Source organism: Miniopterus schreibersii (assembly GCF_964146895.1).
Source record: "Miniopterus schreibersii genome assembly, chromosome: 7".
Classification (NCBI taxonomy): Eukaryota; Metazoa; Chordata; class Mammalia; order Chiroptera; family Miniopteridae; genus Miniopterus; species Miniopterus schreibersii.
This window is the reverse complement of record NC_138108.1, coordinates 63,300,253-63,315,698: the sequence shown is the minus strand read 5'-3', so window position 1 is coordinate 63,315,698 and position 15,446 is coordinate 63,300,253. Positions and strand designations below refer to the sequence as shown.

Below are 15,446 nucleotides of genomic sequence, written 5' to 3'. Positions count from 1 at the left end.
CACCAGAAGTTGACAAGTGAGAACTTCTTGGGAGTTGTAGTGTGGAACATGAAACAGAATTACTGAATTTTCTGTACTTCGTCACATTAAAATCCATTGGTTGATTTTGCATTTTGAATGGATATTTTATCCATGATATGTAACATCGAGTGTTGGTCATTTGGTTCACTGAGCTATGAATATTTTCACTGAGCTATGAATATTTTCCAATTGCTTACATATTTCGTTATGTGCTATTCTAAAATTATATATCATTACTAAGCTCATCAGAAATATCTTTAAATCCTGCGAAGTGGTCATATTCATAAAAGTGAATGCAAGTTTTTCAAAGTGTTAATTTCTCTTAGCAGCTTTTTATTTTTATTTTTATTGGAAACAAATACTGTGAGTTGTTTTCCTTGAATTGAGAGACTCATACAATTCCTACTATTGTCTATCAGTTTCTCTTCCATGGAGGAAATATGGTTCTTCATCAAGTAAAAGTGGCTAGTTCAGATTCCAACTCAACGAGGCACATATGTGCATTACTTTGAGACAACCACCTTACTTCAGAATGTGATCAAATATTTTATGCACACTTCCCACATTAAACCTTAAAGTATGAAAATTTAGGTTTAGAGATTGAATACAAATTCATCATTTTTACAGATTTATCAAGGAGATTTTTAAGTAAAATTATCTCTTTCCCTCCCCTTGCAACTGAATGGCTTTGATATGCAATGACTGCTAGTCAGTTTGGTGCCATTGCCTTGATTTATGCTAAGGTGCCAGTAGTTTTGCCCATCACTGCTTTTTCTGCACTATCATTGCAAATATAAACCCAGTGAAGAAGCCAAAAAATGTCTTGCTATTATGAAAACTGTTTTGACCCAAAAGGGTTTTGGGAACGCCCACGGTTTTGTGACTCACGCTTAGTGGGCCACTGCACCAAAGGATAAACCGCATTTATGTTACTGCTGTTTGTCGAAGATTTTCTTAAAGATACTTGTACTTGCTATTTCTAATGATTAAGCAAATGTAAAACGTGTTATCATGTTCTCCCCCAGGGTTGTTTTGTTGGCTTTGATCTAGCGCATACGATTGGAAATGTTGAGCTCCACTTGCACGACTGGGGAGTAGATTTTGCCTGCTGGTGCTCCTATAAGGTACAAACTGGTTAATATATTTACATCCTTTTATTCTGCATTAACATTAACCTAATCAAAACACTGGATAGGCGACCCATTTTAACTGTTCAAATTACTCTCTCCATTTCTTTTATTAGTATATTTGCTGATTTTAGTTAATTATAGAGCCTTATAATAGAATAGCATGATAATTACATTTTGACGCTTTCATCCACTATAGAGTACTTATTCCTTCAATTCCCTGGCTGCTATAAAAGTCAGGAGGTTATGAAAAAAATGAACAAAAAACTCCACACTTAAAAATTAATTTAAATGGATTGGTTTTAGTTTGGGGGATTTTTAAAAAAAAATATGTTGTGAAATTTCTACATGTGTAATATAATTCTTATGGAATCAAATTGGTACTGACATGTAAAGACAATTTGACAGGGAGCATAGAAATGAAACCAATTTTAATTTAGATATTTTAAAAATATGATACTTTTATTATTACTTAAATATTTTTGTGACAATTGAAATTAATGAGCTTTGAAATTAGATTGACTTGAGTGGAACTGTTATCTACTAGTTGGGACAAAATTTGACCAAAAAAATAATGGCTTTTTATTCTTTTCTTAATTAAAATTCTATGTTTCATTTATTTTTCTTTGAACAAGGTTCCCCAAAATTCTGTTTTATTATGGTTGCTAAAATAATCATGTTTTGAACTGGTCAAAAATTGTTTTTTTTAACAAAAAAAAGGTCTGATCATATTGTTTATCTTTGTCATATTCAGATAAACCCATATAATTCAATTTATTTTCAATCCAGTATTTAAATTCAGGAGCAGGAGGTCTGGCTGGTGCCTTTGTCCATGAAAAGCATGCCCATACAATTAAACCTGCGTGAGTACCATCTTTAGAGTCTTCTTTGGTGATGAATAAATTAATTTGCATTAATAATATGCTAAATTTACATGAATCCTTTAAGATGCTATCCATTAAGAATCTAGATTGATTACAATCATTTAACTACTGTATTAACAGTGATGTGCTTTATCAGAAATAAATGCTTTCCAAAGAGTTCAATTGGTTGAACAAGAAATTTAATCACAAAAAGAGAAGCTTCAATGCTAACAAAGAGTCCCTGTAATCATGTAGAGCAGATGGTTTAATACAAAGAGACTACTTAATTTTTTTTCAAAAATTAGACTTCAGAAAAGTTCTGATTTCTCACATTGACGATTAAATCAAAGGCAACCAGAGATGTGCAAAATAGAGCCTTAAACGTGGTGTTTTATTATTAAAATCACATCTACCTCTAAAGTTAGAAACATAATATGATGATCTTGTAAGGAATACCTTCTGTCCTGAACGACTTTATAACCCATGAAAAATGAAGAAGCTGAACACTAAACAGCAGACTGACTACATAAAAAGTAGTGCTTTTTTATTTTATATAACTTTCTTCATTCTTTAGAGCAAGTGTAAATGCAAATGTGATACACCAACACATTGACACGTTTTTATTTGACTGGGAAACTCACAGTGTTCCTTTTACTTTTATCTGTAGAGCTGAATAAATAATATTCTTGGAGAAAAAATAACACTTTCACAGTTGTATCAGATCATGTGTGGTCAGGAGACTGTCTAGACTTTTAATAGGTAACATGATAATATTTGATTACTTTTCTAAATCTTCCCAGCCACTGGCTGAGTGCTACAATCTTTTCAAGAGTTGAAGCTGAATTAGTAATAAAGCTTGGAGCTCCTCGCAATTCTGAGGTTCTATGGATATGAATCTTAGACATTTAAGATAATCTTCTATAGTTCATTTAATCATGTCTAAATTTCTTCAAGATTTTAAAGTTTTAAAATTAAATAGAGCATTTTCTCTAGACAGGTAGACATCCTACTCTAATGATTGTTAGTACCTTAGATTTCTCCCTGTGGCAGGGGTGTGTGATAAGCTTATTCTACACAAATTCTAGAGAATGCAAGTGTTAACAGTTAAACTCAGGTCTTACAACATCAGTCTCTTGCACTTGAGATACCTTTCACCAGCCCTGGCCAGTGTAGCTCAGTTGGTTGGGTGTTGTCCTGTGCACCAAAAGGTTGCTGGTTCCATTCCCAGATGCCTGGGGCTGGGTCCCCAGTCGGGGATGTGCAGGAAGCAGCCAACCGATGTTTCACTCTCACATCAGTGTTTCTTTTTCTCTCTCCCTCTTCCTTCCTCTCTCTCTAAAAATCAATAAAAAGATCTTTTAAAAAAAAGTAAAGACAATTTTTTTTTTTTTTTTTTTTTACCATTATTTGTCCTAATCATTTGTTCTTGATGGGCGGAGAGAGGAGAGGGTGAAGGGGTTGTCATGTGCTCGCCTGTGGGTCATGTTGTAGAAGCCCGATATTGCCTAGATGCTGTCATTGTTAAGTCTATTTTCCCAGGAGAAAGACCATCTAGGCAGACCAGGTTCGCATGCCTGCTTGACCACTCGCTGGTCCATGACCTGAGGAATGGGCCTTGACATCTCAGTGTTCTGTTCTAGCCTCTCACTAAAGACGGCATCAGCATCTACCTTGTAGTCAGTTATTGTAAGAATTAAATGGGATGATGCGTGTAAAGCACTAAGCACAGCCACTTAAAGCGTTGTATGTGATCCACACATACAGGCTGAGGACTTTGTTGTCTCATCGTGAAATTACATGTTTAAGTTGTAGACTTCGGCCTAGTAGAGATCATCTCTCTCAAGCACAAAACATAACCCTAGACATTATGTTTCTGACCTTTAAGACTTTATACATTTTGTGCCTGTCACCAAGTTCATTTCAGCACGCCTTTAACACACTGTGTAAGTTTCCATTCCTTGATTCTCTCTTGTACCAGCCTTACACCTTACTGGCTTCCTCACTAATTAATGAGTGAACGGGATCTTTATGCATATTCATTTTATATTTGTCATGCTTTTAACTTTTTAAAAAATCATACTTTATTAACTAGCATTTCATTTTAACTATATGGCTTTGGAGACTGACAAAATACAAATCAGGCTTGACTCATGAAGCCCTCCTTAGAGGAAACCCTGGTTGTTGTTGTTTGTTTGTGTGTTAAAGCTGCTTTTATATGACCTCTGAGTGGCTAATTCCAATGGTGCCAACTTATACCCTAAAAGAAATGTAACTGATATTGCTGTTGCAAATTTTGTTGCTTAAAAAAAGGTGACATCTAGTGGCTAACCATGTTATTTCAAATAAATAGTATCTAAATAACGTTTCTTTTCCTGGTTGAGTCTTTCACTCCTTACTAAGTATTTTTAACATATATGTATATATATATGTATATATATATATGTTATTTTCTTTCATATCATTTAAGAAGTTAAAGTGAGAGGTATTCTAGATGCATGGTTAAACAGCAGGCACACCTGTTCATCAGGACTGGGAAAGAAGGGTATTATGGCCCACCTGGTGTAGAGAGTGGATCCCAGGATATGTGACCCTGCACTCTGGAAGTGTAATATTCAGTATATAATTTTAAGATATCTTTTAAATGACGTTTCCATTAACAACTGGTAAATTACATCTCTACCAAAATATTTCACTTCCTTTTTTTTTGTTTAAATAAGAATTTTGGCCATTGTTCAAAACCGAAGAACAAAAGTCTCCATGACCTATGACTTTTTCCAAGAACATTTTGTCAACAGAGAGAATGCATAGAGGTCAGAGTCAACCCACTGCATGAAGCATCATAACTCAAGCTGTTATTTTCAACTGGAATTGGACCTTTTCCAAGTTTTTCATTCCTTTTTCTCATTCGAGTGTCCTGTGCTAAACCTCGTATGTAGCTAAGAATTATACTAAATTAAGACTGCTGGTAAGTAAATACCATCTTGTACTTTTTTCCTTGAAGGCTGACTTCTCTTCAGTCTGTAAAGTCAGTAATTATTGCTCTGAGATATGGAGGGGAATACTTTCAGTTATAAGAATTTAACAATCAGAACTGTATCACTAAAAAGGTACCTAAATACCTTTGAATTTTTAGTTTTACTTTGATAAAGTTGCGTTTTCTGGTACACTTTAGATCAATCCTTAACCTTTGATTTTACTGACTTCCAAGATTTCTGAAGCCCATAAAAATTTCTTCTGTAAGAGCCCATAGGCTGCAATTAAAGATCCCACCATCCCCTCCTCCTTTTTTCTGAGAGACTCTAGCATGAATATAGGAGTGGATCCTATGAGCTATTAAGATTCCTTCTATCATTTACTTTTTTACCCTGTCCAATGACATCACACATATTAAAAAACTTCTGTTCCTCACTTTCCATACTGGCATAACAAACTTTCCAATGCTCCCATGTACTAATTACATCTCTTCCTAAGTGACCAAGAATGGGGCCTAATGATCATTTTGATGAAAATGCTGGAGTTTGAAATCATGCCAACACATTTCTATAATCATCTAGAGGTGTTTGATTGAAGGCTTTATATAGAGATGACATTTTAAAAACTTTATAAAGAGCTGGAGTCATCTCCTTTAATGTCATAAGCAACTTGCAGGTTAAAAAGAACCAGCCAAAGAGGCTGACTGACTTCAGTGTGTGGCTAGGGTAAATTTTACAACTCAGAAATGTAGTTTATTGTTATCATTTGGCAACTTGAAAAAAAAAAGGCAAATCAAGCAATATTTAGGAAAGCCTGAGAAAAGAGAAAAGTAAGCATCAAAATTTTAGCAGAAAGATTTAATAAAAGATAATCTTATGCCATTCTTGGTCCAACTTTATAATTAATGTTACATGGAGAGAGCACCTTTGTTTGGGGCAATGCTGACAATATATTTGATTCCCCATACTTCTGCAGACAGTGCTTGAGAATGCCATAGCCCCAAACTTCTCTGTCATCTCAACCTTGTTTTGGTTCCTCAGTGATCTTTTCTGACTTGCTAATGATCACATCCTTGTCTAGTACCTGCATAAGGTCTCCTTGTTAAAGACCGAGAAAAACAAAGAAGTGTAGGTGGAGGTAGCAAGGTGTGTAAATTCACAAGACTCTAGGTACTTTCAATTGGGATAGACCAATATCTGGAGATTTCAAAGTGACAGTTTTCACAGAATCTCTAGTTGAAATATGGCCTAGACGTCTCAAGGCCTCTGTTCTACCTATTTAGCCTGTGACTGGAGTTAGGTGTTCAGTATTAACATGGATGACTTCTCAGCCACAACTTCTTGACCTCTCAGGCATATTAGATATACTTGGCCATCTCCTATGTCATTAATGTTTACCTCCCACAGCCCTAAGCTGCCAGGGTACCATTTTCTCTTTCTTCTGTTCTGATGTATGTGGTTACTCTTCTATATTTTACAAGGATTTTCTCAATGACTCAACCCTTGGTCCTCTTGCCCAGGGGTATCTCATCCACAGACTTGACTTCAACAGTAAGCATTTGTAGAGGATACCAATTTCCATTTCTAGCATTACCACTTGCTTACTTTTTAATGTTTATTTTCATCTGATTACAAACAGCAAGAGTTTGATTATCAAAGCATTACCTCAGTCCCCAAAGATACATGGTAATATAGGAAAGCAAAGATAGGAAATATTCACTAATGAACTATCCACTTATAAAATTAACCCTTACTTTACACCTTTACCCAGTTAGTATTAGCATCTATCTCTATAAATTACTATAAAAAATACTTGGTCTCTTGCTGATTACAGAATGTTATAAATATCAAATAAAATAATGAAAATATAATGAAATGGATTGTAAAGTAAAATATTTCAAGAGATTCAGGATTTCATGATGCAAATGATACTATAAAGAACTGCTGAATCACAAAATCATGAACAATAAGAATCTGTCAGTTAGAACCATTAACAGATGAAGTAGAGGAAATTAGTCACGGTACTTCAAAAACATATGACTTGAACATCAGGGATTAAAAGGAAACAAATGCTTCAAAATTTTTTGTAGAAATCACCATCTTTACTGTCATGCTGAAAAAGTTAAATGTAATATAAAAGAGATTATATTTCACTATCATTATATTTGTCAAATACACCAAAAAATCAAAACTAGATTTATTATTTATTCTTTTTCATAATTAGCATATTATAATTGTAATATATATTATCAAAATTATTAAGTTTAAATTTTTACATAATGTTAAACTTTTTTTTTAATTTATTGATTTTAGAGGGAGAGAGAAAGGAGGAGAGGAGAGAGAGAGAGAGAGAGACATCAATCTCTTGTTCCATTTATTTATGCATTCATTGATTGATTCTTGTATGTGCCCTGATGGGGGATTGAACTCACAACCTTGGCATATCAGATGACGCTCTAACCAACTGAGCTACCCAACCAGAGCTTAAACTCTTTTCCAAGAGCATCTCAATCAAATATTTTCCCCCCCATTAATTACTATAAAAGTATGGTTACTGGTTTAAAATTCATTTATTTTAAAAGGCTTTTTTCCTCTAATATTTTATTTGTCATTAAATAATGAGGACTTCTAATATATCCATGTAACTTTGTAATCTCAGGAATGAAACATTGTGAAACTTCCATTTTAACTTATTCCAACAAAAGTGTCCTTTCTAAGGTATTCACTGCTCTGTCATTTAAGGAGAGTAATTCTGAGTGAATTAAGGAGACATAACAAACATGAACAACAAATATCTTTGTACAAGAAACTTTCATAGGTGAAAATAAATATAAGATATTGCCTATAATTTTAAAATCTTACACTCTGTATGGACAGATACTGTTTCAATAGTCAAATAGATTTAAGTAACAGTTAACAAAATTTAGAACTATGCCACAGGAAACTTCTTAATGAATGCTAGGTGAAGTCTCAGACACTGCCATAGCAGTAGAGGAGGGATAAATGACTAACTCAGAGCTGCTTCAGAAAATCCTGAGCATGGCCATAGGGAGACTTACAGATATGAATCCTTTACAAATTGGAATGCAATGTTAACTAAGTGAGTAAATTTACCCTCTTATTCTGAAAACTGAAATTGTTGCCTATGAGAGCGGTTTCCCTTCATTAGTTTCATAAATTTAAGGAAGTATAAAGACGACTTACTTAAATGACATTTCTTAGAGGGATATGTCAAATGATCTTTTCCTTTTTATGCTCTTCACTAAAATTTTTATGGAATCTAAGTTATTGACTGAACTTGTAACAGTCTGCCTTTTATCATAAAATTGTTCTTTATCTCCATTCTGAAATATTTAAAAATCATAAACAGTGGTAAAATTGACTTTGCTTCATGCTCTCAATTCCAAAGCCACACTCATGGGGTAGATTATACCTGTTGGAACTCCTAGTCCCCAGATTCTCACTGTAAGGATTCCAAAAGAAGGCAAGTTGATTAAAAAAAACCTCATCTCTGGAATCATGACATATAACCTACACTTATTTTCATTTGGAAACCATTTAGATCAATAACTCTGAAGGATCCCTCATCTACTTGGAGTGACAATTTTTACTATGCAGAATTGTCCAGATAATTGTCACATGTGGTGAATTTAAGCTGTGATCATAAAAAAAAATGTTTATGCACTGAGGAGTGATCACAGTTAAAAAATATAGCACATAATCTGACTTTTTCAACTTAAGAGATAAAGTAATTGTGGCTTATAAAAGAAGGTTGAAATAGTAATTTTCAGTACAGAAAGATAAAGCTACTGTTGCTTGAAAATCACTACTCTCAGAAAATGATGACATAATCATTAATTTGGGAAAACTGAAGTCTTTGAAACCTCAAAATTTATTTTCTCTTGTAAAATTGCAACCTACTGTCTCTGAATATATATGAGGTCATTGAACCTTTAAGACACAAAAAGTAAAACTTTTCAAAGGGCTTCAGGTCTTGTTTTAATTGCTTCAAGTTTTATCCTTAAAGCAGCCTTTGAAATGTGCAGTTTTTTTAAAAAAAATATTAACCAGGAAGAGCTATGTAAACTTTTATTTGTTCTTGCTGAGAAAATACATGCATCCATCTGGCGCTTTATGATTGCCAAAAGATTCATGGTGCAATGACACATGTTGTGTGGAGCAGCATGGAGAGCTGCTCTTTGCACAAAGACCCCACTGGGTGCTGGAGCCTCCAAGGCTGAGGTGGGCTAACTTCACACACCACAGGAACATGTGTAAAACATTGCTCAGAAAAAGGTCTGAACTCATCTCATTCAGTTTCTCTTGGTTCACTTTTTACTCCACTCCAAAGGAGATTTAATTGGCTAGGACTTACCCTTTTCTTTAAAGTTGAGGTTTGTCTTCATTATGACCAGTTCATGGATAGATAGCTTGCCTTGGTTCCCAAGTGAATCCCTCTTCAACAAGCTCTGGTCAAGGTCACAGAAGATGTGGTACATCCATGGCAATTAGGCAGGAAATGGCCATTTGGCTTTTTCTTATTTTTAAAGGGGCCTGCTTGAAAAATTGATAATAAATTAATTTTAAATTTCATGAGTACAAAGACATTGCCCTTTTGATCTTTTTTTTCACTTCCATAATCCATGATGCTTAAGAAAATATTTTTAAAATTTTGTTGTTGAATATATAGCTCTTTCTTTACTCTCAACATAATAGACAAACTGTTTTTTAACATATGGAAGTGTTTCTACTTTGTAAGTTATTCTGAAGGGGTATGATTTGCAAAATACTGTCAAATTAAATATGAATTTCCATATGCTTCTACAAAGACCAAATATATCCATGAAAACTAGCTGCAGACAACTTAAAAAATCCTTCATAAGTATTTCAATCAACATGGCAAATAATTCTTTCTAAAGTCCTAAATTCAGATGTATTCCCTCTGTTTTTGTGCTTTTAGCATCAATACTTCCTCAAAGTATTATAAACCAATATTTAAAAAAATAATAATATACTTTAAGAAAGTATATTCAAGAAATTTGCAAAGACTTTATCTGTTAATAAAGCTTTCACACCAAGAAAATATTGACTTGGCTCTTGTAAGGACAACACATTATTCTGAAACTTCAGGAAATAATTTTCATTAACTAAAACTCATAATATCAGGAAGTATTTTTTTAATAACTATGCTTATCGTGCTCTTAGCTCACTGGCTGTATTTGAGCAAGCCTTCTGTTGAGTAAGATTTGAAGATATAATTGAACATGTAACAGAAACAACTGGAGAACTCTTAGCAATATTTACAGAAGAGAGGGCAAATACTAGGAAAAGGAATGGAACTTTGCAATACCACCTCAAACTATTTTCCAGAGTGGTATTAAATCACTTGACTTAGAACAGAGTAGATAAATTGTGAATAAATTATTATGTTTTAGATAATAGGAATTGAATTTCTTTACTTAGTTTAAATTAGTGATATCCTATTTGACATTGTAATGTCATGGCCATTTCAAGCCTTACAATAGTCATAAGCTGGGACAGGTTGCTGGTATCAAGGGATGAATGTACAATTTATGGGCTGAAGCAACCTATTTTGTCTTTTTCAAGACTTTTATTAGTTATTAGCACCTTTGAATCCGCTCCTTTCACTTAGCCATGCTCTTATATTTCCTACAAACTTGTTGGTCACCAACCGCTTGAATTTAGACTCTCCTTGCTTTTTGTCTCATTTTGTAGTTGAGTTTATTGGGAGGCTCCTTGTTATAGTTTATATCTACCGCTTTCTCTTGTCCTCCTGCGCACTAACTCCACCTTCCCTGTACATGCCTGAACTACTGTTATTTTTGAATTCCAATACTGACTTGAACTGTAGCGATTGTGTTTCTGTTTCCTAAGCCTTTCTTCTCACTCTGCAGGGTACTTCAGCGATATGAATGCCCTGCTGTGAGGGATGGCTTCAGAACTTGACAGGGAGACTTATGTTCCCATGCAACCATGCCCAAATCTTACCAAACTGATCTTACTTCCCTGAAGGTAGAGTTTTATGATACTCAACCCATCCTTGTTTGCATTTGGTCATCTAAATTAGATTGATAGGTTAGAAAAGACTGTCAAAGGAGGCCAGAAGAGACACTGTTGCTGATGATAGATGAATGAAACATGGAACAAACTAAAAGTAAGGGCAAGAAAAGTCTGTAATTGTTCATAAAAATAACTTAATATTTTCACTGAACATTGTGGAAGAATTTAGACTTCTAATCTTTGAAGGAAAAGCTACAAAATACCTCTGTACTATATTTGCACTCATTAAAAAATATTTATTGAGTATCTGTTATATTCCAGACAATTTTTAAAGTGTTTGGTATAAAAGAAAATGGAAAGTGAAGATCCCTGCTTTCATAGAGTTTACATTCCAACAAGGAAAGACAGACTATACACATAATGAGCAAATTAAATAATATGTTTGAACTTGATAAGTCCTATGGACACTTGGAAAAATTGGGTGAGGGGGGTGAGTAGGCATAGGAATACCCTATGTGGGATCATTGGCAACCTGCAGTACTAAAAAGGTATTCAGAAAAAAATCCCACATTGGGAAAATAAAATGCAGGTGAAGGAGATGGAGATAACCAAGAAATTATCTGTTAAAGAGAGTTCCAAGGAGAGGGAATATTTTATCAAAGGGCACAAGAATAGGATTGTGTCTTGAGTATTTAAGGAACATCAAGGAGGCCCCCATGGCTAAAATAGATTGAGCAAGGTAGAGGTTAGTAGATGAAGTTGGAGAAAGAAGGGGTTCCAGAAATGTGGGCCCTTATAAGGCAATATAAAGACTTGGCATCCATTGTCCATTTCGCTATACAGTGACATGACATAGCAACTTTAAAGTGTCGCTCTGGTGACTTTGTTGGGAAAAGGCTGTATGAGGGTAAGGGTGGACTTTGGGAGACCTGCTGGGGAACCATTATGGGAAGCAGGTAAAAAGTGACAACAACTCAAGGCAGGAGAGTAGCAGAGAGGTGATGAGAAGTTGTAGGGTCTGGATTTATTCTAAAGGCTAGGTTGCAGCCCTCTAAAAGAGGTTAAGAATACAAATGTGAATGTCAGTTAAGGAATGTTTGCGCTCATCAATATCTAAAATATGGTAATGCAAATGAGATGAAGAAAGTTACTAGGAGACTGAATCGAGAGGACAGAGAAAAAAGTTTGGATAGGTGGGCAAGAAGGAAGTGAGAATAAAGATTAATTTGATATTTAGGCAAAAGGGTGTTAAATTATTAATCAAATCTCATACACTTATTTAATTTATTAACTAAAAAAATACTTCTTGAGCATCTACTACAGGCAAAGCAATCTGCAAAGCATTGGGGATATAGACATAAATGATCCCCTAAGTCCTGGAGCTTACTGTTCAGTATGAGGAGTGAAAAGAAAGAGAGAGGTTAGAGACATTTTTGCTGAGAAGACAATATCTGAGCTGACTGGAGAAGTCCTCCTGACTCTTGGTCAGATTGAAGGGGAAGAGGTAGTGGTGGGATGTTCCAGGCAGGGTAGTTTTTACCTGCATCCGAGTCAGTGGCCAGGACATTGAAGTCTTTGCATTCTAAGTAAGGAGTTTTGATTTTATCTTAAAGACAAAGGTGAACCATTGAGAGTTCCTGTGGAACAAGAATACAAATATAGCCCGGCTGGGCGTGGCTCAGCGGTCGAGCATTGACCTATGATCCAGGAGATTGCGGTTCGATTCCCGGTTAGGGCACCTGCCCAGGTTGTGGGCTCCATCCCCAATGGGGGGCGTGCAGGAGGCAGCTGATCAGTGACTCTCTCATCATTGATGTTTCTATCTCTCTCCCTCTCCCTTCCTCTCTCTAAAATCAATAAAGACACATTAAAAAAAAAAGAATACAAATATAGGTCTCTTCAATGCATCAGGTCTCGGTTTGCTCATGGGGAAAAAGTTAATGGTTAGGCCTGGGGGATCTCTAAGGTACCCTTCCAGGTTTTAAACTCTCTGATTCTCAAATGATGCAAATGAATATCAGAATAAGGGGCATCGATGTAGGAATAGCCCAGAATCTAACACCAACTTGACCTAACTCTGTTTGTCATTGACCGTCTTGAAGACTTTGGTGACCCTCTTTCCTGCCCCCTTTTTGTAATAGGTGGGAGCAGTAAAGCACAGTAAATGCAGACACATTTGTAACAAACTTTCCTACAACTTGTTCATCTTTTTCCTTTTCTCGGGTATGAAAAAGTACTGTGCGCAATGTGTTTCTTAAAGCTTCACTGTCAAAGATTTTATTATGAAAGTTAAGAATGTATAAAGTCTATGTGGATGAATACATTTCTCTTTACTTTCTGAATAAATTTCCCATTACTTTCTGAAATAAACAATTTTGTGGAACGTTTGATTTTGTGAAACATGATTATCTGATGAAGGTTTTAAGTACTGTGTTTTTCCTGAGGTTAGGTTATAGGGGACATTGGGATGCAAGATGACAGACGTTCAGAAGTATCCCCAATCGCTCTTACAGATTTTGCTTGAGAATAAACAAATACGTTGTACCCCAAACGTCCCATGTTTCTGCAATATTATAACAGTTTGTCTGACTGAACACATTTTTGAAGCCACGAAAACAGTACGGAAATTGTATTTAGTGCTAAATTGTGACCTTAAGAGAGAGAAAGAGAGAGAGGAGAAGGGAGGAGCAACAGGAAAAAAAAGATCAGTCAAAGAAAAAAACCTTAGTTCCAGTCAAGTTCTTATTCCTAAGCACAAGCTTAAATTATTAAATGTATAATGATAAATTGTCAAAGGACCTTAGGAAAGCAGTGTTTAATGCGACTGCACCTTCTTAGAAAAGATCGTGATCTTATTTTTTTATATGTTGGATTTTGTTCTAACAATGAACTGCCTACTTAACACAGGTAAAAAAAGTGGGGTAAGTTGTTTTGTTTAGTTTTGGTGAGATACGAGGTGAGAGGAGGTAAGGGGTTTGCAGAATAAGTTAAATTAATTCAGTGCATGAAATATTTAGGGATTTACACTGAAGATTCTGCCACCAAAGGCTTATTAAGAAGATCAAGGAGAGTTTGGATATTTCATTTCATAAACCTTTGCATCCAAATCGCATTCAGTGGGTCCCCGGTGGCTTTCTCTTACCGAATCTGAATATCTTGCCTCAAGATGCCATTAAAATAAGTGATGCTTTCCATTGGATAACACTTATTTGAAATTTCTTTTAGGAAATTTATGATGTTCAAAGAACATAAAGCATATTAAAATCTTCCCTTTTATATTATTTATCGAGTCTCTTCCAATACCTTTTCTCAAAATTCTGTTAATATCTTCAGTCTAAGTAATTTAACTCCCTGCTTGATTTTTACCTTCTGATGGCAAAATATTCAAATTACTAGTCCCAGTACTATGCTATTGCATCTTAATTGTTATTGCTCATATTCTGTTTGTAGGAATGATTTATGAGCTTGTTGTGATAATAGCTAATTATAAACCAATTTAACGGTTTTTAATTTTACTTCATTAACTTTAAAATATTTGTTTTATAGAATTCATGCCAAGATTTCATTTAGACTATATTTCTATTGTATTTTAATTTTACCTTTCCCATGTTCCAAGTAGTAGAAATCTTAAAATGAATTTAACTTTTCCCTAGGTTCTTTGTGATGTATTTTGAGTTTGAGTGAATAATTTATGAAATAATCATTTCTTTATTTGACTTTAAACAGCCCCCTATCCATTTGTAAAAACTTCAAGGTATAATATATGAGTGATATGCTTACCTAAGTTTCCTAAATTAAATGCCTAGATTCATACATTTTGAAGAAGAGGAACTGAATGTAGAAGTTATAAAAGACTAGAGAAAGTCAAAAGAACTGTTTTAAAGGCAGAAAAAAAATTGTATATATATAAAGAATGTGGCTGTCATCTAGGTTGGCATTTTGCCAACTCAGAAGCCTAAGTGCATTATTTAAGTTATTTGGGGAATATTGCTGCTATAGAATTTGTTTCATTTTTTAAAAATCTGCCCTAGGTGATTTTGCATTTTTTTGTGAATACCTTTGGTCATTCTACATTTGGGCTTCATGGACTAATAGCTGTGTTATCTTAAGCTATTTGTAAAGTGTCTTGAAACCTCAATTTCCCTATCTATGAAAAGAGGGTAATAATAGTATCTACTTTATAGGAGTATTTTGAAGATTAAGTGATTGCTTAGAACAATGTCTTACTCATAACAAAACTCAATTAACATTTGTTTTTGTTGCTCTCAAAATTATTGAAATAACTACAAGAATCTAATCAGGAAAAAAATCTACATTTCCCTAAATCAAATTTTTTTGACTGTTTTTTACAAGACCTTTGCTAAATGTTTGAGGAGTCAAATCACCTGGGCTTACATTTACTTTCTATCATTTGAAAGATAATATGGGAAAAACACTTTATC

The 15,446-nt window shown here is 34.5% G+C and overlaps 1 protein-coding gene across 1 annotated transcript in view; it reads left to right on the top strand.

The window, feature by feature from the left end:
• The window catches only part of KYNU (kynureninase), a 90,571-nt gene that overhangs the window by 53,614 nt on the left and 21,511 nt on the right, over window positions 1-15,446 (top strand). Inside the window, exons 9-10 of the mRNA XM_081142517.1 lie at window positions 1,047-1,145; window positions 1,938-2,011. Coding sequence (XP_080998643.1) covers window positions 1,047-1,145; window positions 1,938-2,011 — 173 coding nt within the window. The remainder of the gene's footprint in view (window positions 1-1,046; window positions 1,146-1,937; window positions 2,012-15,446) is intronic.